General features: G+C 56.1%; 1 protein-coding gene across 1 annotated transcript; it reads right to left on the bottom strand.

Moving 5' to 3' along the window:
* Positions 1-212: 212 nt before the first annotated feature.
* On the bottom strand, positions 213-18,163 carry NEUTE1DRAFT_133999 (uncharacterized protein; the record flags this gene model as incomplete). The annotated part of the gene is made up of 5 exons (XM_009858958.1): positions 213-2,753; positions 2,785-3,902; positions 4,296-5,597; positions 5,665-6,883; positions 6,941-18,163. The coding sequence occupies 5 exons, from the start codon at positions 18,161-18,163 to the stop codon at positions 213-215; spliced, it is 17,403 nt and encodes a 5,800-aa protein (XP_009857260.1).
* Positions 18,164-20,861: the final 2,698 nt, after the last annotated feature.

The following is a 20,861-nucleotide window of genomic DNA, read 5'->3' as shown; positions in this document are numbered from 1 at the left end:
CTTGATAACGGCTTCGTCAAGTTGTTCCCCAGCAGCATCAGAGAGAAGTAGAACCGAGGGAGAAGATGGAAGTTCTACCTCCTCAGGATTGACTGCAGGTGAAGCAGGTAGTTCCACCTCCTCAGGGCTCACCGTGACCTTCTCAACTCCAGCCTTCACCCCCAAACCTCCAACTGCATTCTCACTTCCGCCGGTCTCGGACAAAGCGTCTTCTAAACCCCCTTGTCCTTCTCCTTCTTGTCCTTCTTCATAAACATTCCCATGCCCACCACCCCCTTCGTGCCCTTCAGCGCCCGATTCCAATTTGCCTTGGCGCTCGTGCTCATCACCTTCTTCTCCTTCTTCTCCTCTCCCATCCCCGTCGTCTCCGACTCGTCCCTCCACTCCTTGCGACTCCCTATGCTCATCGCCGTCTTCGTTCTCGCCAACATCCCCGGCTTGGGCTGATTCATCATGCTCGCCGTCTCCGGATCCTTTGGTGGTCTCTCTGACGACGGTGTCTCCACGTTCGGGAACCCGTACGACGTTCCCGGCGCTGATACCGATCCCCCCAGCGGAGGAGGAGGAGCACCCGATGACGTCGCTGGCGGGGAGAGCGTTCCCAGACCCGACGATGTCCCCGGTGGAGATCCCAGTAGGGAATCGCCCAGTCCAAAGCTGGGCAGTTCCAGCTTGGGCATCACGGGCGGCTGTTGTATCGCTGGCGGCTGCGTCTGGGACGAGTGTTCGACGCTGTGTCTCCGACTGCTCGAGGACCGATGGCTGCTTGCCATGCCCAGGGTGACCACGCTCTTGAAGGACATCTTTGACTTTTCCTTCTTGTCTGTCGTCGTGGTAGTGGTCGTCGTCGTCTGATTCGAGTGATGGCTGTGATGCGAGTGCGCGTCCGTCACGTCCGTCGGCTCCGTCAGGTTGGCACTGGTCGTTGTCTCCGGGTGTGAGCTTGCCGGTCTCTCCTGGGAGACACTGGTCCTGCTGCCTGTCGGGATGCTCAGCGCAGACATCGCTCTTCCCATTCTCGTCTGCGACTTGCTCGGCTTTCCCTCTGGCATCAGTTGCTCGGGAAACTGATTGCTGTTCCAGCTCGACGGCCTCGACCCATTCGAGTGCGCGCTCGCCGACGATTCCATGGGCGTCTGCGTCGCTGTGTCCGGCTCGTGGTGGCTGGGCGTAGGAGTCTTGTCGCTCTTGTCCTTGATCAGCCCCAGCGTCATCACCTTGTTGAAGCTGGCCATTCTCGACTTGGGCGCCGGGCTGGGATCCGGTCTCACCGGGAACTGCGGCTGCTGTGGCGGCTGCATTGACGATCCAGTTCCCGGTCTCGAGTCCGTGTCCGGGGGAGGGGTCTCTTGGCTTATACTCTTCCTGGGTCTGGACATGCCCATCCCGGAGATCGTCCGATCCATCCTGCTGGGCTTGCTGGCGGCCGTTGCCTGATACGACCCGGACGAACCCGGTCTGCTCATCTCCGGCGGCGTGTCCACCAAATCCGCGTGTTTGTCCTTCTTTGTGAAGGCGCCCAACCCGAGCATCTTCATCGTCTTGTTGGTCTTGCTCTTTTCCGACGAGTGCTGCGAATGGTGGTGATGAATCGAGCTTGATCCAGACCCCGACCCAGATCCCGGTCTCGATGGCTCCAGCACGTCCTGTTCGGCGCTGTTGAACCCCGAATCCGGAGTCTGCGTACCCATGCCCGTTGATGTCGAGTGAGACCTTGACATCATACCGAACGTCAGCCGGTCGAGCGTCTTGTGCTTCTCCTTCTCCAGAACCGGTTCGGATTCGCGGCGCTCCGCCATGTCCGGCCGTTGTGAGGCGGCTGGGTTCATGCCCGTCAACGCTCGCTTCATCATTCCCGGCTTCGGCTGCGGGTGTGGATCCGGCGACACTTCGGGTCTCAACGCTGGACTCTCGTGCGGACTGATTTCCATGCTGTCCGTCTCCTGTGGGCTTAGATCGATGCTCGGTCCCCGACTGGTCGGCTCCCGTGTCCTCGACTGTTCCCGGGTCTTGCCCGTCATGCTGAAGTTCTTGAACGCCGAGCCCATGCTCATCTTGCGCTCGCCCGAGTGCTCTGCCGTCGAGTCCATGCTCGACCGTGGCTTCGACGCTCCCGGAATCATTCCGGACACGGCTCTCTTCATCATGCTCGGCCTGGTGGATCCGGAAATCGACTCTGTCTCGGACTGCTGATCCAAGCTCGCTCGTGGCTTGGACGTGGTAGGAATCATGCCCGAAAACGCCCTCTTCATCATGGCCGACGACCCCTTCGGTTGCGTGATCGACGCAGTCTCCTGATTGATCGACTCCGACTCCGCATCCGTCGCCGTCGCGGGTCTGTGATGATCCGTCTCCCCACCCACCGACGACGCCCTCGGCTTCCTGAAGTCCAGCTTGTCCAGACTCTTCATGCCCGTCATGGCGCGATTGATCATGCCCGGTTTCGGCGGAGGCGAAGTCGCCCCGTCCTCCAGCTCCGAGTCCTCGAACTCCGTCTCGGGAATCTGTTCCAGACTGGGCGCGCCCCTCGTCCTCGACAAGCCGCTCATTGCTCGGCGCACCTTGCTCTTGACCGGCTTGCTGGCTGACGGCGGGTACTTGGACGGGTCCGGCGGTCTGTCCTCGGCCGGAACGTCCTCCTCCCCGTCCTTGCTGAAGCTGTTCCGCGGGCTCGGCTCCGGACTGCTCGTCTGCGTGCTCATCTCCTTGGCGCTCGATGACGACTTGCTGCCCAAGAGCGAATTCAACCCCAGCTTCGGAATCCCGAGATTCATTTTTGATGACGTTGACGTTGACGTTGTCGATTGCGAAGAGCTCTTGTTGAGTGCGTTCGTTGTCAGCTGCGGTAACGTCACGAATTTGGGGGGAGTTGCCAGTCTGCTCATCTTCCTCCCTTGGAGTAGTCTTGAGGACTGCATGTTCGAGCTCAGAGGTTGGATCTTCGCCTACTTGTTGTTGATGCTTGTCTTTGGCCTTGTCGCCCTTTTCGCCCTTGTCTGACTTGGACTTGCTGCCGCGTCGGTAAGGCACGCCCATGAAGCGCTTCGCCTTGGTCGTCTCGTCCGCTGCTCCCGTCTCGGCGTCGTCGTCGTCGTCGTCGTCGAGCTCTTCGTCTTCGTCGTGGATGGAATTGCCGTCACTGTCGTAATGAGCCTCGCCGTCGCCAACACCTCCTCCGGAGGACGTCCTGCGAATCTTGGGGTTACCCTTAGTAACACTGGAGTTTCGCCTACTGCGACCCTGGTCCGCTGAAGAATTTCTGGTCTTTTCGACAACCAGTTGTTGAACCAGATCGGTAAGTTGAGCCAGCTGAGCATGGAGCTGGGCAACCTCAGCGTTCGGCTCCAGAGGCGGGCTCATAAGACCGGAGGAAGCCTGGGATCCCTTCTTCCTGTTCTTCCTCTTCTTCCCAGACGCATCGCCGGCAGCGCCAGCATTGGCGTCTTGCGAACTGCCAGAAGAGGAGGGCTCCTCATCACCATCCGAGGCCTCCTGGTCCTCGGCTTCCTCAGTATCAACGGAAGGGGAGGAAGGCGTTGATTTGTCTTTGCCCTTCCGTCCTCTCCTGTTCCTTCTGGTCTTCTTGCCAGGCGCACTGCCAGAGGGCTGAGTATCCAAGTCACCTTGTTCAGCCTCAGAGTTGTTGGCATCGACGTCCTCTTCCTTGTCGGTAGCGACAGCTAGAGACGAGTTTCTTCTCTTGCGGCCCTTTTTGCCAGAGGCCCTCACAGTACCACCAAGCTCCTTGTTGGCCTCCGAGGTAGGGGTGGCAGTATCGGAGCCAACATCAGGAATGGGCTTCGAAGGCACCTCAGGGATGGGTTCAGGGGGAGGGACATCCTTAGGTCCACCGCCGATAGTGAAAGGATCAGACATGTTGTTGTATCGTGAACGTGATGAGTCTGATAATAGAATATTAAAGTATTAGTTGCTGATCCAGCGTATTTGATAAGCAATAGTAAGTGCTTGTGCTTGAGGATCTTGAGATGTTGTTTCTCCTGGAAGTGAAAAAAGAAAAATTCAAGTGAGAGTGAGCAGTCCCAGGAGCAGACAGGGAGTATCGACCAGAATAGGGATAGCCTGTGTAGATGGATGTTCAGGAACGGGGGGCGGTGACGGTAGGCCGAGCTAAAGGGGAGCTAGGGGAGCTTCCAGCCCCGCCCATCTTTCCCCCCTGGCTCTGGCTGCTCCATCCCATACCCCATTCACATGTTCGACATGGGCTTGAACACCGTTCCGCTCCTAGATCTGCAGGCACCCCCTTGCTCATAAAGTTATTTGACCAATAAACATACCTGGACCCACTGAGTTTCCCCCCGCTGATAACCTGCGATCAGTTTCCTGTAAAACACCAACATGGTCAGCAGAATCATCACCAGTCTGTCCACTTGCACGGCCCACCTCGATGTGCTGCCCAAGCGGCGTCGGCGTCCTATAGCCGGACCGCCCTCTAATCGGGCTCGGTGACGCTCTCCCGTGCAGCTCTGGCCACATGCTTGGATGCCCAGGCTCCTGTGGCATCGTAGCCTCTTCATCAAATTCCTCCGGCCACGCATCCGGCCAATCCGACTTCTTGCTCCTCTTCTTCTCAGCAGCCAGCTTCTTCTTTTTCTCAGCTCTATCGGTACTGGCCCTCTTGAGCGCATAAATCGGTCTCTCCTCTGCATTGGAACCAGTCTCTGCGGCCCCGGAGGAATGAGTCGAGCCAACAACACTGGTGTGCGATGATGTCGGTGAATCGCCAACGTCAAAGGTAGACCTGCGTTGCAAGAAGAGCGCCCGCTCGAGCTTTTCTTTCTCGGCGATCTTGGCTGAGCGCTCAGCTTCTCTGTTCGCACTGACAGTTCTCATGCGCCGTTCGAACTCTCCATCGGCGAACGGGTCAGCGGCTTCGAGGGCCTTGTCTAAGCTCATACTGGGAGGGCTGGCAATGCCCCAGCCTGCACCCATGGTAGGTGACGCCGGGTTGGACATCTTGCCGGCCTTGGTCTTTTCCTTCTTAGGATATGACCGTCTCAGCAATCTAGGCGTGAATGTGTCTGATGTCGGGGAAACTAGATCTGGCGATACTGTAGCTAGTTGCTCCTTTACCTTTGGCTCCTCCTGAGGCTTGTCATTGTCATCGGTCTGGGATTCACCTTGCTGCGTCGAACCTTCCAAGGCAGCTTCGACGGGAACGGGATCTTCTGCAGGCTGCATATCCTTGGGAATATCGGCTTGAGGGTTGATTGGCTGCTCAGCACCACTTGTCAGAGGTTCAGTGGTGTTGCTGCTCTCAGGTGGGGCAGTTTTGACGCCTTGTTCCGCATCACCCTGTGATTCCCCTTGGTGGTCATCAGAGACATGCGAGTGCGGAGTGGGTGTTACAGAGCCGTTTTCATCCAACTCGTCTGTAGCCGTTTGCTTTTCATCGACAGTGGTGGCCTCGTCGTGTTTGGTTGCGGGGGTCCTTAGCTCTGGTTCGCGCTCAATGGTGGCAGTCTCCTCCGTTGGTTCCTCAGAGGCACAAGGGGAGAGGTCGCGGCTCCTTGGGAGAGGTATTTCCTCGGGAAGGGTGATGTTTTCATTGTTCATGAATTCCTGAGGGGCCGGGATTTCTGCTTCAAAAAACCAAATGTCAACAGAGCTATTCCTCGTCTTTGGGTAACGTCATGTTTTGCGTACTTGGTTCATTCTCCAGAGCTGTCTTCTTTTCACTTGAGGCGGCGTCGCTCTTTACCATTGGCCAGGTGCTGTGTCGGTCGACTCCGGGTCCGTCTGTGGGTTTTGCTGTGTCAGAAATCGTTGGTTCCTCGAGGATGCTAACAGCGGCGCTCTTGTTCTTCTTGTTCTTCTTCTTCTTACTCTTCTTTGGCTTGCTTGCGGGTTCAGCATCTGGCTCCCGTTCTTTGGGCTCTTCGGCTTCAGGTGCTAATGTTGTCTCCAGGTCAGCTTGTGTTGTCGGTAATGGCGCCTCCGGCTCCACGTCGGCTTTGCCCTTCCCCTTGTTTCTCTTCTTCTTCTGTTTCTTTTTCTTACCCTTCTTCTCAGTTGTGCTGGGTTCACCTTCGATGTGCTCTCGTGCAGGTTCCGGCTCAGTTTCCACCGGTTTCTCCGGTCCGGTCTGCGATTCATCAGCACCCTCAACCTCCTCAGTCTTCTCCTCAGTCTTCTCATCCTCCACCTCCTCCTCCATCTTCACCTTCTCCAACCTCTTCTCCAACTCATCCCCTGATACTTCCTGCTGATGCTGCTGCTGCTCCTCCCCAAGCATCTCCCGCTCATCACTCGAATAATAATCCCTCTCGTCTTGCACCGGCACATCCGACGGGCTCGGGGCCGAATTGCTCCTAAAGTTCCTTCCCAAGAAAGCCGTAACACCAGGGAACGTCGGCAGTCTAGTCAGCGAGTGCCTCTTTAAATTAGTACCGCCGGGCGAATATTCGCTGACATCGTCGTCATCTTCGTCATCCAAGTCGTCCAGGTCGCCAAGCGTGCCCCACTGGTTTTCAGGGCTGGCTACTCTCATTGGCCGCTGACGCTCAGGCTCAGCGACGAGACCGCCTCCGAGAATGGAGTCTTCTTGAGTGGTATTGGCGGGCTGGGGTTCACCGCTGGACTCCTCCTGATTCGATCGAGACTCGGTGTGCTTGTCTTTGTCGGTCGAAGTCTTGGGAAGTTCATCTTTTTGGGCTTCGGCATCAGAAATATTCTCGACCTCATCGTTGACCGCTTCGAGGTTGGCTACCCTGGAGCTTGGGCCTGGAATGCCGATCCTGAGCTCTTGGCGAGGCGTGCTTTGGTCAGATGTGGTGTGATCGGCAGGTACGTCTTCAGGAACGTCAGGCTTCTCGGTTGGAGTATCCGAAGGTTCGAACGAAACTCCCTTGGCCTTCTTGCTCTGCTGAGACAATTAGTTAGCAATCTGTGACACCCAACTCGTGAATATCATGGACAATACCTCTTCGATAGACTCCAGTGCGTCCTCAATCTCCTGTGGAACTTGCTCCTCTTCGTCCTCATACTGCGACGACGGGCCTGGCACAACCGTCTCGGGCTCCTCATACGTTTGACCCTGCTTCATTGCCGCATCTCTCTTCTTCAGATACTGCAACACCCTAAAGGAGCTCTCCGGGCTCAAGCTAGAAGTAGCCTCGGAGTCGCCCGCAAGGGCCTTGGCAATCTGCTCCTTCTGTTCCGCATTGGCGCCGGACAAGAAACTGGGAGCGTCTGATGCAGCCACCGTAGAAGCGTCATCCTCGTCGCACATGTCCTCGTAGATGGTCTCGGCTAGCTTGTAGTCAATCTCGTTGGGGTCATTGTTGCCGATAAGCATGGGGGACTTGGCCTGGTTGTGGGAGGATGGCTTTTCGTAGATATCGGATGGGTGAGCGGCTTCGGAAGAGTCGCGGCGGACGTGGCCTACAATGAGTTCGTTGGAGACGGGGAGGGGTTCGTCTGTAAAATCAATGTTAGCTTTCGGCAAACTTTCATCGAACGGATTTTCTGTACCTTGAGTCTCACTCTCATTCCACGGTTGACTAGGCGCAATCTGCTTGGCAAGTGACTCCTTAGCTGGCTGGCCACCAAGATCAGGCAACGGGGACTTTGGTTCGGGAGAATCTTCCCTGCTTTCCGGCAGTGGCGGGAGTTCCGAGGGATCCTCGAGACTCGGAGCCGTCTCCATGTCCTCAGAACGGCTGCTGGATCTGCTTTCCGGTAGAGCCGGAAGATCGGCCAAATCCCGAGACACCTCGTCAACCTTGACGCCGGGAACAGGGAAGTCTTCTTCACTAATTTCAGACATCTGAGTAGGTTGCGTCTCGTCCCAAGCAGGTTGTGTGAACTCTTCGGGCTGCCAGGTAGTTTGCGTCTCCTCCTCTTCGGGGAAGTTGTCAGCTGCAGGAGAGTCAGGCAAGGCAGGAAGAAGTTCGAGGTCTTCGTCAACGGGAAGTGCTGGCAGATAAGAGAGGTCCTTTTCAGCAACAGGAATTTCGGCGACATCCTTAACAGCTTCCTCGGCGATGGGGGATTGAGGTACAGCCACTGGAAGCGAAGTCTCCTGATCGGGACTACTACCCCGGCTTTCCGGCAGTTCAGGCAAAAGATCCAAGTCTTCGTCAGCCGGAAGAGGGAGAACCTCTGGTGAGATGGCCTTGGGCAAAGAAGGTTGGGGCTCAGGAGAATCGTTTCTGCTTTCAGGGAGCGCAGGGAGGATGTCGAGGTCCTCATCGACAGGCAGAGCTGGCAACTTGGACAGGTCGGCCTGCTCAGGAGTGTTGATGGGTAGAGAGACCTCAGGTTCAGGCGACTCGTTTCTGCTCTCGGGCAACGCAGGCAAGACATCCAAGTCCTCATCAGCAGGCAGAGGTGGCAACTTGGACAAATCCCGTTCCTGCTCCTTCTCCTTCTCCTCCTCAGCTTGCTCGGGAATGACAGCCGGGACAGTCTCAACTTGCGGCTCAGGCGACTCGTTCCTACTCTCTGGAAGGCCAGGCAAAAGTTCGAGATCCTCATCAACAGGCAAAGCCGGAAGCTCCGAGAGGTCAAGCTGCTTTTCAGACTGGTCAGCTTGTAGTACCTCCTGGTGGTTCTCGACTGGCAAAGAAACAGCCAGATCGGGAGAACTGCCGCGGCTATCGGGCAGGGCAGGCAGAAGGTCAAGGTCCTCGTCAGCGGGCAGTTGAGGCAGGGTATCCAACGGCAACTCCGTCTCAACCTCACGAGGCTGCTTAGACGAGAGTTCGTCGACGACTTCTTGATCGTAATGATCAGGGAAGTACTCCTCAAGATCCTCCATCGGCGGCTCCACACCGAAGGTAGGCATAGCCGCAACTGGTGAAGCGTATCCCGATCCTTCATGGCTTACAGGCAAGGAAGGCAAGGCCCAAAGACCGTCGTCAGATGGTAGGCGGACAGACTCAGGATTGACGGAAACGGGTAGCTCGGATGTTTCCTCGATAGCCTTAACGGGTGATGGGACCACTTCGGTCGGGATATTAGCAGTGACAGGCGAGGCGTATCCCGAACCAGCGCGACTTTGAGGCAGTGAAGGCAAAGCCCAAAGACCGTCATCGGACTCAGCTGGAAGTGGTACGGACTCAGGCTCGGGGATAGTGATTGACAAAACATCCTCCGTGTCCTTGGAAGGCTGTTCAACCTCTGTGTCGACTGAGATATCCGTCGGCTGGGCCACTGGTGCCGCGAACTCTTCTTGGACAGGAGAGCTGGGACCACTTTCAGGCAAAGCGGGGAGGAGGTCCAGATCTTGGTCGGTCGGGAGTGGCAGAAGTTCAGGGACAACTTCAACGAAGGGTTCCTTCTCAATAACCGCTTCAGTAATTGGCGAGGTAGCGAGAGAGTCGTACTCCTTGGTAGGTGAGACGGGACCACTCTCCGGAAGAGCAGGTAGGAGATCCAAGTCCTCGTCATCCGGAAGAGGCAGAAGTTCAGTGATAACCTCAACGGAAGGTCCCTTCTCAATAACCGCTTCAATAATTGGCGAAATAGTAAGCGAAGCATGCTCCTTTCTAGGCGAAGCCGGACTACTTTCAGGCAGCGCCGGAAGGAGATCCAAATCTTGATCCTCGGGAAGAGGCAAAAGTTCAGGGACAACTCCAGACACCTCTTCAACAACCGGTTCCTTCTCAACGACCGCTTCGATGACTGGCGAAGTAGCAAGCGAAGCATGTTGCTTGATAGGCGAGGCAGGTCCACTCTCAGGAAGAGCAGGCAGCAAATCCAAGTCTTGGTCCACAGGAAGTGCTACATTCTCAGGCTCAGGGACAATTTCACAGACAACCTCCGAGATGGCCTCAGGAACAGCCTCCTCCTTCTCGAGTACGGGCACCGCTGGGGAAGCGGATCGCTCCAATGCTGGCGAGGCAGGCCCGCTCTCAGGAAGAGCAGGCAAGAGGTCCAAATCTTCGTCCACGGGCAATGAGACAGCCTCAGGCTCAGGCTTAGGCATAGGCACCGTTCCTTTAGCGACCTCGTCGTCAACCGCGGGAACGAGTTCAACTTCAGCCTCGATCTCCTCGAGAAGCGTAGGGCCAGCGACAGGAGAAGTGGTAAGGGAAGCATGTTCCTTAGAAGGCGAAGCAGGTCCGCTCTCAGGAAGAGCAGGCAGCAAATCCAAGTCTTCATCAACAGGCAACGAGATAGTCTCCGGCTCAAGCACCTCCAACCCACGGCTAACTTCCGAAACAAGCTCAACCTCGTTATCGACCTCCTTCTCAACGGCAGGAGCAACGACAGGCGAGGTAGCGAGAGAAGCATGCTCTTTAGTAGGTGAAGCCGGCACACTCTCAGGCAGCGCAGGAAGCAGGTCCAAGTCCTCATCAACCGGAAGCGCTACTGTCTCGGGCTCAGGAATAATGACAGGTGAGGCGGCCTTCTCGAGGAGGACGGGCGAAGTGCTTCTTTCCGGGAAAGTATTGCCACTTTCAGGTAAAGCCGGGAGGAGATCGAGATCCTCGTCAGCAGGGAGTGTGACAGTTTCAGGAGCGACCTCAATTTCCTTCGGCGCATCTGTAGCTTCTTCAGAGGCCAAGATAGGCAAAGACGGTGTGGTCTCGGTCGTCGGAGAGGTAGCGATGCTGTCTGGCAGAGCTGGGAGGAGATCAAGATCCTCATCGACCGGTAGCTTGATGTTTTCCGGAACTGGAACCTCACGCTCAACGGCCTTCGACGTCTCCTCGACTACTTCCTCCACGAAAAGCTGGGATGGCATAGTCTCGGTTGTTGGGGAAGTAGCAAGACTGTCCGGAAGGGCAGGCAGAAGATCAAGATCCTCATCGACAGGAAGTCTAACAGCCTCCGGAGACAGGGTAGTTGGTACTTCAACGGCCTTCGGCATCTCCTCCATGTCCTGAGCAACCTCTGGAGCCGAGATCGGCAAAGAGACGGGCACAGACTCAGTAGTAGGAGACGAAGCAACGCTATCAGGCAATGCGGGAAGGAGGTCCAAATCCTCATCAGCGGGGAGTTTGATGTCCTCTGGAAGGTTGACACTCCTCGGGACAGGGAGAATGTCCTCAACTGGAGTTGAGAGAGCGTCGTCCTTACCAACGGAAACAGGTGATGCAGGTTCACGAAGAGTAGGCGAAGAAAGGCCACTCTCCGGCAGTGCTGGAAGGAGATCCAGGTCTTCATCAACCGGGAGCTCGACAGTCTCAGGAGCAGGAATCCCAAACTCCTTGGAAGCCTCAATAACCTGAGGAATCTCAGCAGCCGGAACCTCCTCAACAACCTCTGGAGCAACCGCCGGCAAGGAAACAGGCACGGCAGACTCGGCTGTTGGGGACTCAGGCAAAGCCGGCAACAGATCCAGATCCTCGTCAACGGGGAGCTCGACAGTCTCAGGAGCAGGAAGAGCCCTATCAGTAGAAGCCGGGCTGGGGACTTCGGCCTGCTTGAGATCCTCATCGACTGGTAGATCGGTTGACAGATTCACGGGGGTGACGATAGGTGAACCGGCATCACTCTCAGGAAGAGCCGGGAGGAGATCCAAGTCCTCGACAACCGGAAGTCGGACAGTCTCTGGAGTGAGAGCAGCTTCCAGAGCAGGAAGAACCGCCTCACTTGGCACATCCTTTTCAAGACTCTCAATCTGGGGCGCAACAACAGGCGAGCCAGCATCACTCTCAGGCGCACTCTCCGGCAAAGCAGGCAACAAATCCAAATCATCATCCTCCGGCAACTCGAAGCTCTCCGGGGGAGGAAGAGCCTCCTCGGTATCCACAGTCGGCGCCAACACAGCAGCAGCAGCAGCAGTAGCAGCGTTTCGCTCAACAAGATACAAAGGCTTAATATCCCTCATCGAACCCTCCCAACTGGTTGGTCTTGGCCTGCTCCTGGCCGGGAACGTCCCATCGGAAGCAGCAGCGGCGTCACCATGGGCACTAGATGGCCTTGAAGCGGATGACGGCCCCCAGGCCTCAGAAGGTGGAAGTGAATGCTCTGACCCTGCCCTCTTTTTCCCCTTCAGACGGAACTGGATAGGGACGGCGGTCTGGCTTGGTACTCTCACTGGGGCGGTCCCATCCAGCGCACTACGGCTACGAGTGTGACCCCTCTGTCTCCTGATCAGGGATTGGGTGCCCATCATTGCTGCTACGGCGGTTTTGAATGCGTTGCCTGGAGAGCCAGACGTAGGTGGTGGCGTAGAGGGTCTGCTTTCCGGTAGTGCTGGAAGCTGTTCGAGATCAAAGTCAAGCGGCGAGGGCAAGTCTGCAAGGTAGCGGTACCCAGGTCCCGTGAGAGTAGGGTAAGGAGGCAAAGGAAGAAGATCGCCATATTGAGGGTCGATGGCTGGGGTAAATGGTCTGTGGACAAGGACTTCAGGGTCGATAAACCGAGAATCCGTGTGTCGCAGCTGGGTCGGCTCGGGGGCACTGTCCGAACCGGCATTGCTGCCGTGTAATTTCTCCTCCTCATCCTCCTCCTTAGACTCAGCGATGGGTGTACTATCCATGGAGGCCTGGGTGGCATTTGGGCGAGGGAGATTCTGGGCCTCCGCGTCTTTGCTGTCAGAAGCGGTCGCAGCCTCAGAATCCTCTGCCGAGCCGGCACCTGCGCCATGGGTGCCGGCATTACCTAAAAAATACTCATCCTCGCTGTTGCCGTTCATCTCGGTGGTGGCAATGATGTGCTCATGCTTGCGGTCCGATGTCGAGCCATTGGTCTGATTCTTCAAAAATTCGATAAACTCATTGCTGGGTCGGCGGTCTGAAACACCATTCTGCTCGGTACTAGCCTTCTCACTTTCCCTCGCATTTCCATCCGAGGGATAGGTCTGTGAGTTCTCGTGTTCCACAACCTCGAACGAAAACTCCTTTCCCAATCGATCTGGCGGCTCGCGGTTGTCCGGGTTAAATGTCCCCGTTGGGTTCGTCGTGGTTTCGTCCTTTTCAATTTCCGCTTTTCGCAGAATGGACTCCCACTCGTCGCCTATGGAGGATTGAGTTGCCATGGCCTCACGACGCCATGTATAGGTGTCGGCATGAGGTTCGGGGTTGGGGTGTTCGCCGCAAACCACATCGGCGAAGTTATCGGAGAAGGTGGGACGGTAAGGAGAGAAGATTGATGGTTCTGCGAGGCTTTTCGGGAGCTTGCGCTTGGGTTTAATGGGGCTACTTGTGGCCTCATCGACAATCTGTAACTGAGTTAGCCTCCGCAATCGTCCGCTATGATCATGGTCAATTCTCACCTGACGCGTAGCCTCATCTTCTTTCTCTTCATGGGATTCTCCCTCGGGAAGCGCACTCAGCTCCTCCTCCTCCTTGAGCTCCTCTTTAGCCTCTTCATCCTTGGGCTCTTCAGTCGCTTTCGGACTCTCCGGTTCATGAATAGCAATGGCGGGAACTGGGGTCGCCTCATGGTGCGGCTCCAGATGCGGCTCCGGATCGGGATGCGGGGATTGGCGGGGTAGTTCAACGTCCGGCTGCACCTCGGTCTTTGTTGGTGCAGCAACGTCAGCCGGCTTTGTCTCGGGCTCGATCTCCCGCAACTTCTGTTCTTCAGGCTGCTTCTCTTCAACGATTGGAACCTCAACAACCGGAGCCGGAAGAACCTCAACCTTTTCCTCAACTTCGGGAGCAAGGCTCTTCTCCTCCGCAGCCGCGATCTCGGTCTTCTGCTCAGCGGCAGCCTTCCTATCCTCAGCGACCTTCTGAAGCACCGCACCAGCAAGCGTTCCCCAAGTAATGCTCGCCTTTCTTTCCCTCTTAGGCTGTAGGGCGCGCTTGATTGCTTCCACGGCCGCTTGTCTCGACCTGTCCACAACAACATGCGTCAACCCGGTATCAGCCACGGGCTCCACCCACCCATCTGACTTGACAGACTCCGTGTCTTCATCCTTGGGGGTTGGGGCGATGATTTCGATTTCACCGCGGGCGTTGAGGATGTAGTTCGGCTTCTTCGATTCCTCGGCAGCAACGGGAGCTAGCCTGGATTCCTCATGCTCCACCTCGGACTCGCGAGCAGCTTGTCTTGCGCGCTCTCTGCGTTCACGTTCAGGAGTAGGAGTCGGCGCCGGCGTGGGTAGCACTAGATTCAGCAAGGGCCTCTCCCTCTCACACGATGGATCTCTCGAACTAAACATTGGCTGACCAGCGGGCGCATGAAGGCTGGAATGATCATCCGCCGGCTTGAGGAACCTGTGCAAGTCTCGTGGCAAGATGACATGATCGATCCTCACATCGGCATCGGGCTCGGCGTACTTGCCCTTCTTGGGTTTTCCATCATCGGCAGGCTCAGCTGTGGCCCAACTAGGTTCGGCCGTGATGATCGTTGGTTCCGCTGTGACGATGACAGGTGTCGGCGGTCCAAAGACTGAATCGTCATACTTATCCACAACTGATCGGCTAGGCGAGCTGCTGCGCAAGCGTTCCTCCCGCCGGCTGGAAACGTAGTCGCGATACCACTTGTTGGCTTCACTCTGCGGATCTGGTGTTGGTTCCGGTTCACGAACGTGACTAGATTGACGGCTCCAGCTACGAGCACGCTCAGGCTCTTCGGTCGTGTCGCGTAGTGGCTCGGATTCGCGAACACGGCTTCCCGCACGGTCATGGCTTCGGCTCCGCTCACGTTCAGGCTCCTCTGCCATCAACGTCTCCTTTCCAGTGGTCTCGGGAATGATCGCTTTGTCGGCATCTTTGGTCATTGGCTGCTCCGATGTGTTCCTGCTCCTGCGGATCTCTTCTTGACGCTGCTGGATCTCGAACGAGTCACGACGAGTTACCCTCTCACGAATTTCAAGTTCCGCATCGGTTAGTGCACGGGTTAGTTGACGGCGCTTTGGAGGCGAGAAATCAGGCTCGGGAACCGTGTAGACCTGGGGAGTTAGTGGCCTAGCCGGGGTAGCATGAACCGGCGTAGCGAAAGCATCATCCGGAACCTGAAATTGAAATGGGTCAATTACGCCTTTGGGAGACTTCGAGGGGGATGGTCCTGGAGCTGGCACTGCCTTGGAGTCGTGACTAACCTGGTCCTTGGGGGATTTCGAAAGCTCTGGCACAATTGGTTGGCTGGACTTGCGAGGTTCCTCGTCCTTGGGCTTCTCTTGCCGTTGCTCGGCAGCTTCAAGCTCGGCCAACTTCCTTGCTCGTTCCTTTTCGAGTTCGAGTTCCTTTTGCATTTCGGCGAGGAGTCGGAGAGTTTCGGCGCGCTTAGCACGTCTCTCTTCCTTGCTGGGCTTCTTGGGCTTCGGGTCCAGAGTGTCGCCCATACTCTCTCGCTTCTTCTCCGAGACGGATCGGGTGGGCTTTTCGACCTTGGGCTTGGGCTCGTCTTTCGGAACGTCGCGCTCGTTGATGATGGTAACAGGTTCACGCTTGGGACGGTGATGCTCCTCTCGTTCCGTCTCCTTACCTGCATTGGAGCGCTTTTCCTCGGGCGACTCATCCCTCGTCTGCCGGCTAGTGCTGCGGCGCCTAGGCTCAACATCGATAATCATGTTCTCCCGATCAGCACGATATCGAGCATCATACATCCGGCGCTCCTCCTTGTACTGCATTTCACGAGCCTCTCGGACACGACGTTCGTACTGCTCACGGTAATCGGCTTCGTCACGGAGGCGCCTAGCTTCCTTGGCGACAGCCTCAAGCGCAGTTTCGCGGGTCTCGAGCTCTCGCCGGGCAGCAATAGCAAGATCCTCCGCCTCACGACGGACTTTCTCGAGGTGCTCGCGCTCTTGACGCTCCCGCTCAGCAGCAGCTGCGTCGCGTTCCAACGCTTCACGGCGGGCCTTGTCAATGGCTTCCTGAACTTCGCGTTCCTGAGCTTCGCGGCGGGCCTTCTCAATGGCCTCCTGAACTTCGCGTTCGTGAGCTTCGCGGCGAGCCTTCTCAAGAGCTTCAAGTTCCCGTTGAGCGGCAGCGGCAGCAGCAGCGCGTTCTTCAGCCTCCCTCTCCATCTTCTCAAGGGCCTCACGCGCTTCTCGCTCTTCACGTTGCCTCTGCGCGACAAGTTCAAGAGCAACAGCAGCGGCACGCTCCTCTGCCTCCTTCTTCTCGCGGGCCTCCCGCTCAGCAGCCTCCTGAGCCTCACGCGCTTCACGCTCCCGCTTGATGGCGGCGGCAGCACGGGCCTCCCGCTCTTGGCGTTCCTTCTCAAGACGCTCCTTCTCAGCCTCCTCGGCTTTCCGGCGCTGCTCTTCCTCCTGCTGTACACGTTGCTTGTACTCGGCCAGAACGTGGTTGGGGTCCAGGTTGCGATCCTCCTCGTCATCTCGTCGGTATCGGTCCTGGAAAAGGGCAGTTCCGATGAGGGTTGCGGCGACGCCGGCAGCTGCTGGGTCGGTAAACTGGGGGACATCGGAGGCTAGGTGGGTGTTGCGGTCTTCAAAGTCATGCCAATCGTCGAACTCGAGGTCATGGGTCGTGGGAAGCGGTACTTGGACATGGACTGGAACGTGAGAAGTGTGAGAAGTACGAGAAGTATGCGACTGGGCGTGAGAGTGGTGAGAAGTGTGAGACGGATGAGCAGATCCATTGCTCTGAGCACGCGAGCGATGTTGTCGGTAGTTGGAAGGTGGCGTATCATCTCGGATTACTTCATGTTTACCAGCTGCATTCCCAATGGACTTGGCCAAGGCAGAGTCGGCCGTCATAAGCCTCCCATCGGCGGATCTCTGGCGCGGCATGGGGTGTTCCTCCAAAGCGCGTGTCGAGACCGGAACACGGGGCTTGGGGGCCTGGATGGCAACAGTAACGGGTCGTGATATGATCAGAGGTGAGCCGGATACCAGAGTTGGACTGGTGACAGCATCGAATCTGCGGGGATCCGGGGTAGCGATCGGGTAGTGCATCTGCGTCGGTGTATCGAGTTCGTCTGTCGGGGTAGGGTAATTCGGAAGAGGATCGTTCTCGAATCTGCTAAGCCAGGGCTTTGACTGACGGGGTGGAAGCACATCTTCAGTCGGTCGGAACCCATTCAGGGGAGTCACAAGACCGTGCAAGGAGTTGACGGGACCAAACTTGGAGGGATCGATGGCCTTGTTCCTGATATAGGGTTTCTGGGGGCTGATGGTCGGTGGTGGTGGCGCGGGAGCCGGGGCCGGGGAAGAAGACAGCTTCTCGTCCGAGTATTGAGGTGATGAACCATAGGCAAGGTCAGAGTCACTAGCGCTGGCCTCTTCCGCGTTGTCACCCGAGTCCGAGTCCGAGTCCGAGTCCGAAGCCGTATCCCATCCCTGATCATCGTCACTCTGCTCATCGCGCTTGGAGGACTTGGAAGGAGCAAGACCGCGACGTCCATTCCTCTTCGGATTCTGGCGACGGAAGTTGGAGATGGCGGTTGCGGCACCTACCAGCTGGGATGGACGTTGCTTGCCTGCCCTTTCCAGGTCACGGAGGTTGGAGGCCCTAGCAAGGTCAGAGATCTTGCGCCCAAGTTCGATAATCTCTTCGTCGGTCGTTGTTCGCGCCAAGTTAGGTCGGCCATCGGGCGTAAAGAGCTCTGGATCATATTCGGGCTGGCCATGGTAGTGCTGCGCAGGGTGCTGATAAGCATGAGATTGCTGCTGGTGGTATTGCTGATGCTGGTGTCGATAATATGGCTCGGGCTGCGCATGTGGGTGCTGTGTGGGTTGGCCTGGTCGTGGTGTGGTCTGGTCCGAGTGCGCATACTGGTCCTGGGGCACATATTCTGGGCGCTGGTATTCATGCTGAGGCTGCTCGTACTGTGGATGATCCCTGTACTGATCCTGGTTGTGTTGTTGATACTCCTTGTCGTGGTGGGAGTGTTGGGAATAGGTCTGGCTAATCTTCCTCTGGGGTCCGCTCCTTCTCCTGGCGCCTCTTTGCGACTCGAGGGACGACCTGGATTGGTACCCGCCATAGGCCAGGTTGCTGTCGATGGAGGACGAGGAGTAGTTCTTCTTTCGAAAAGATCGGCGCTTCCGCACTTTCTTGGAGGATGCCAAGGAAAAGAAGGAGCGGAAGCCCCATCCCGTGTTTTTGGGGGCGCTGGCTTCGTCGGAGGAGGTGACGGCGGAAGAGGAAGTGCTGGAGTTGGCGCGGGATCGGTGGGTGGAGGAGGGGCCGGCAGTTTTGGCAGCAGTTTGGCCGACGGCGGCGGCGGCGAGGGCGGCAGCGGCGAGCTGTTCTCTGGACTGGCGGCGGTCAGCGCGTCGGCGGCGCTCCCTCTCGGGGCTCCGGCGGCGTTGGTCTCGCGGAATCATTGTTGACCGCTTGGGTATAGGATGTGATGTGTTTCGTTACGGGCCATTCATTTGCGGTGGGCGATGTGTATGCGTCGTCGTCAATGTTGCTGGCAATTGGTAGGGGGTGTCGTTCATTCGTTACAGTCGTTCAGTTTCGTTGTGTCTAAGCTTCTTTTTCTTCGCGTAATAAAATGGGGGTATCGAGAGTCTTTTTCGCAAAACACTACTACGGCTAGGATGGTATGGTAAGCGATCGCGATACTAAACACTATGGTTGATGGTATGGGTATTTTGATGTGTTTTTTTTGGTGAAATTGTGTTGTCTGTGTTTTTGGATCATCACACGTACGGAGCTGAGAGCTGAGAGCTGCTGTCTCGGTCTGGAGGCTGGGGGACGGGGGACGGGGGTGGACGGGACTGGGGTTTGGATCTCGATTTTATGGATTCTGTGTTTCTTTTGGGTGAAGGGTCCCACGGGTAGCGAGCGTAACAGCGAACAGCGTTCACAATGGTTTGATTGAGTTTGGTATTTTGCAGGGTATAGAATAATGGGGTGTATGGTATGTAGGTAGTTGAGAGTTATTATCGTCGTTGTGTTGTAGTGTATGAGGCTGGACCCTTGACACTCTCTATTCAGCCCTGCTGTAAGGAGTGTATGTGTGTGCGTTGTGTGTGTTGTTTGATAGAGTGTTGAAGAGTCCACAGTCCTTTCTTCTTGAAAGATGATGGAACGGTTACAATCAACGAAGCCAGGGAATTGCCTGGGTACAACACTAGTGTAGAGCTCCTATCCACAAGCTGAGAAGAAAGGAACAAGCGCCGAAACCGACGATGCCCTGCGTGGAGACTGAGAAGACCAAGAAGACCCCGATTGCTACGTGAACTGCCTAGAGGTACCTGGTCCCCCAATTGGTTTGGTGATACACTTGGAACCCGCTCATTAGATCTCAGGTGGCAGGAACAAGCACTGGACTCACTCAGCAAACCCAAGGCGTGTCGAGAGGCGTCGCCAGCAGTGTGCCTTGAGTTCAGTTGCCCAAATTAACAAGAAGACGTGAGACGGCGTGAAGAGGGCACTAGACTGCATGGAGAGAGAGAGAGGGGCCGTGCTTTTTCCCTCTTTCCATTTCCACTTCTTGGGATGAACACGACGGACGTTAAAAGTTCCCACTCTCGCGGGAGAAGGAGCGATCCCTGTCATCCTGGGATCTCCACGAATCGAAACATTCAAAACAACAACTGGAGGCCCCACCACTTTGACCTCTTCCCGCCCAATTCGATGTTTCCTCAATGTCTCCAACCCAGCTGAACCCTCGGGCTGCCACTGCAGTCAGTCAATGCGGCACCGCACCACCTGAGACCACACACCTCATCTCCCCCCTCATCGTCCGTCCCGCACACAAACACACACAAAGTGGTGTCCAATGCAGTCAGTGTGTCTCACAACATGTCCCGACTCCCGCGCCTGGTCCCGCGGCCGAATCATGATGTGCAGCCGGGGGTTGCTTTAAAAGTGGTGGGCACTTTTTTTCTGCCCTTGTTGCGTCCTCCTCGTCTGGGCAGTCTACCCTTGCATGCGTCTCACCGCTCAATTGGCCCATTCATTCCTCGACTTCCTTTCTCTTCACACAACCAACTTCACATCCATCCATCAATCGAGAACCTCTCCCACTGGTTGGTTGCTCTCCTACGCCAAAAAGCCCAACAGCGAGTCCACACGTGTACAGAGGAGGCGACATCATCAAGTCACTGGTCATCAGAAGTCACCCAGAAGGCAAAAAGAACATGCTTTCTTGATGGTGTGTTTCTCGACATGGTGCAGAGTTAGTACTGGCGAGAAAAACCCCCCCTCCTCAAATTGCCCCATCTACACTAAATTCCCTCCTATCCAATGCTTATCGCGGACTCTTCGTCTCGCTATCACTTCCTCGAAGTTACCTGTTATCGTAAGCAGCAAGAAGCCACTGCAGTCATGGATGAGTACAACACGGCTACATGTTCATGTCCCTCAACGTCAGATCCGATCGGGCATCTGTAAACCTGAAAGATTTCTTGAGGTTGAAATAAGCGTATTGATCCGATGATAGGCAAATTGGCTCATTAGGTTTTTTTTTGCATTCTGTCATCCGATCTGTTATCCGAAAGCCTTGGTCGTAAAAATGCGGAAGTCCAGATGGAAACTGAACCCAACCTTGACTACAGGTCCTAGTCAGTGCTTGAAACCTGACAAAAGATCGATAGACACTTGTCAGTGATACCCAGCACATACAAGCTGTTTAGAAACACAAAGTCGGGTAAGGTATCAGTAACCCCAAAACTTCCAGAAGAGATGACCTGCATTATTCATGTCTCAACCCTCCTCCTCAATCGGACGGGCTTTGCCGAGGCTGGGTCTAGGTCACAGAGTTCAAGCCGGGAGACAACATCGGCATATGTGTAAGTCGTCATTGGTTGAACGGACCGATATAAAGTTGTAGTTGCGATATCGAGTTTGCATAACGACTAAGTTGAAGTTGATAATTGGGCTCTGTGCGCTCTGACATGGATCTGATATCTCCCATACATTTTTTTTTTTTTTTCGCAGTATACGGCCCTTCGTCATCTAATCAGAGCAGACATTGTTGGTAACCTTCTCCAATGTCAATTCGACTGTAATCATTTTTCGTATTATGGCCTCAGTCACACAGCATATATCTCATCTTGGTCATGACCAGGA

The sequence above is a fragment of the Neurospora tetrasperma genome (assembly GCF_000213175.1).
Source record: "Neurospora tetrasperma FGSC 2508 unplaced genomic scaffold NEUTE1scaffold_81, whole genome shotgun sequence".
Classification (NCBI taxonomy): Eukaryota; Fungi; Ascomycota; class Sordariomycetes; order Sordariales; family Sordariaceae; genus Neurospora; species Neurospora tetrasperma.
This window is presented reverse-complemented; position numbering and strand designations above follow the sequence as displayed.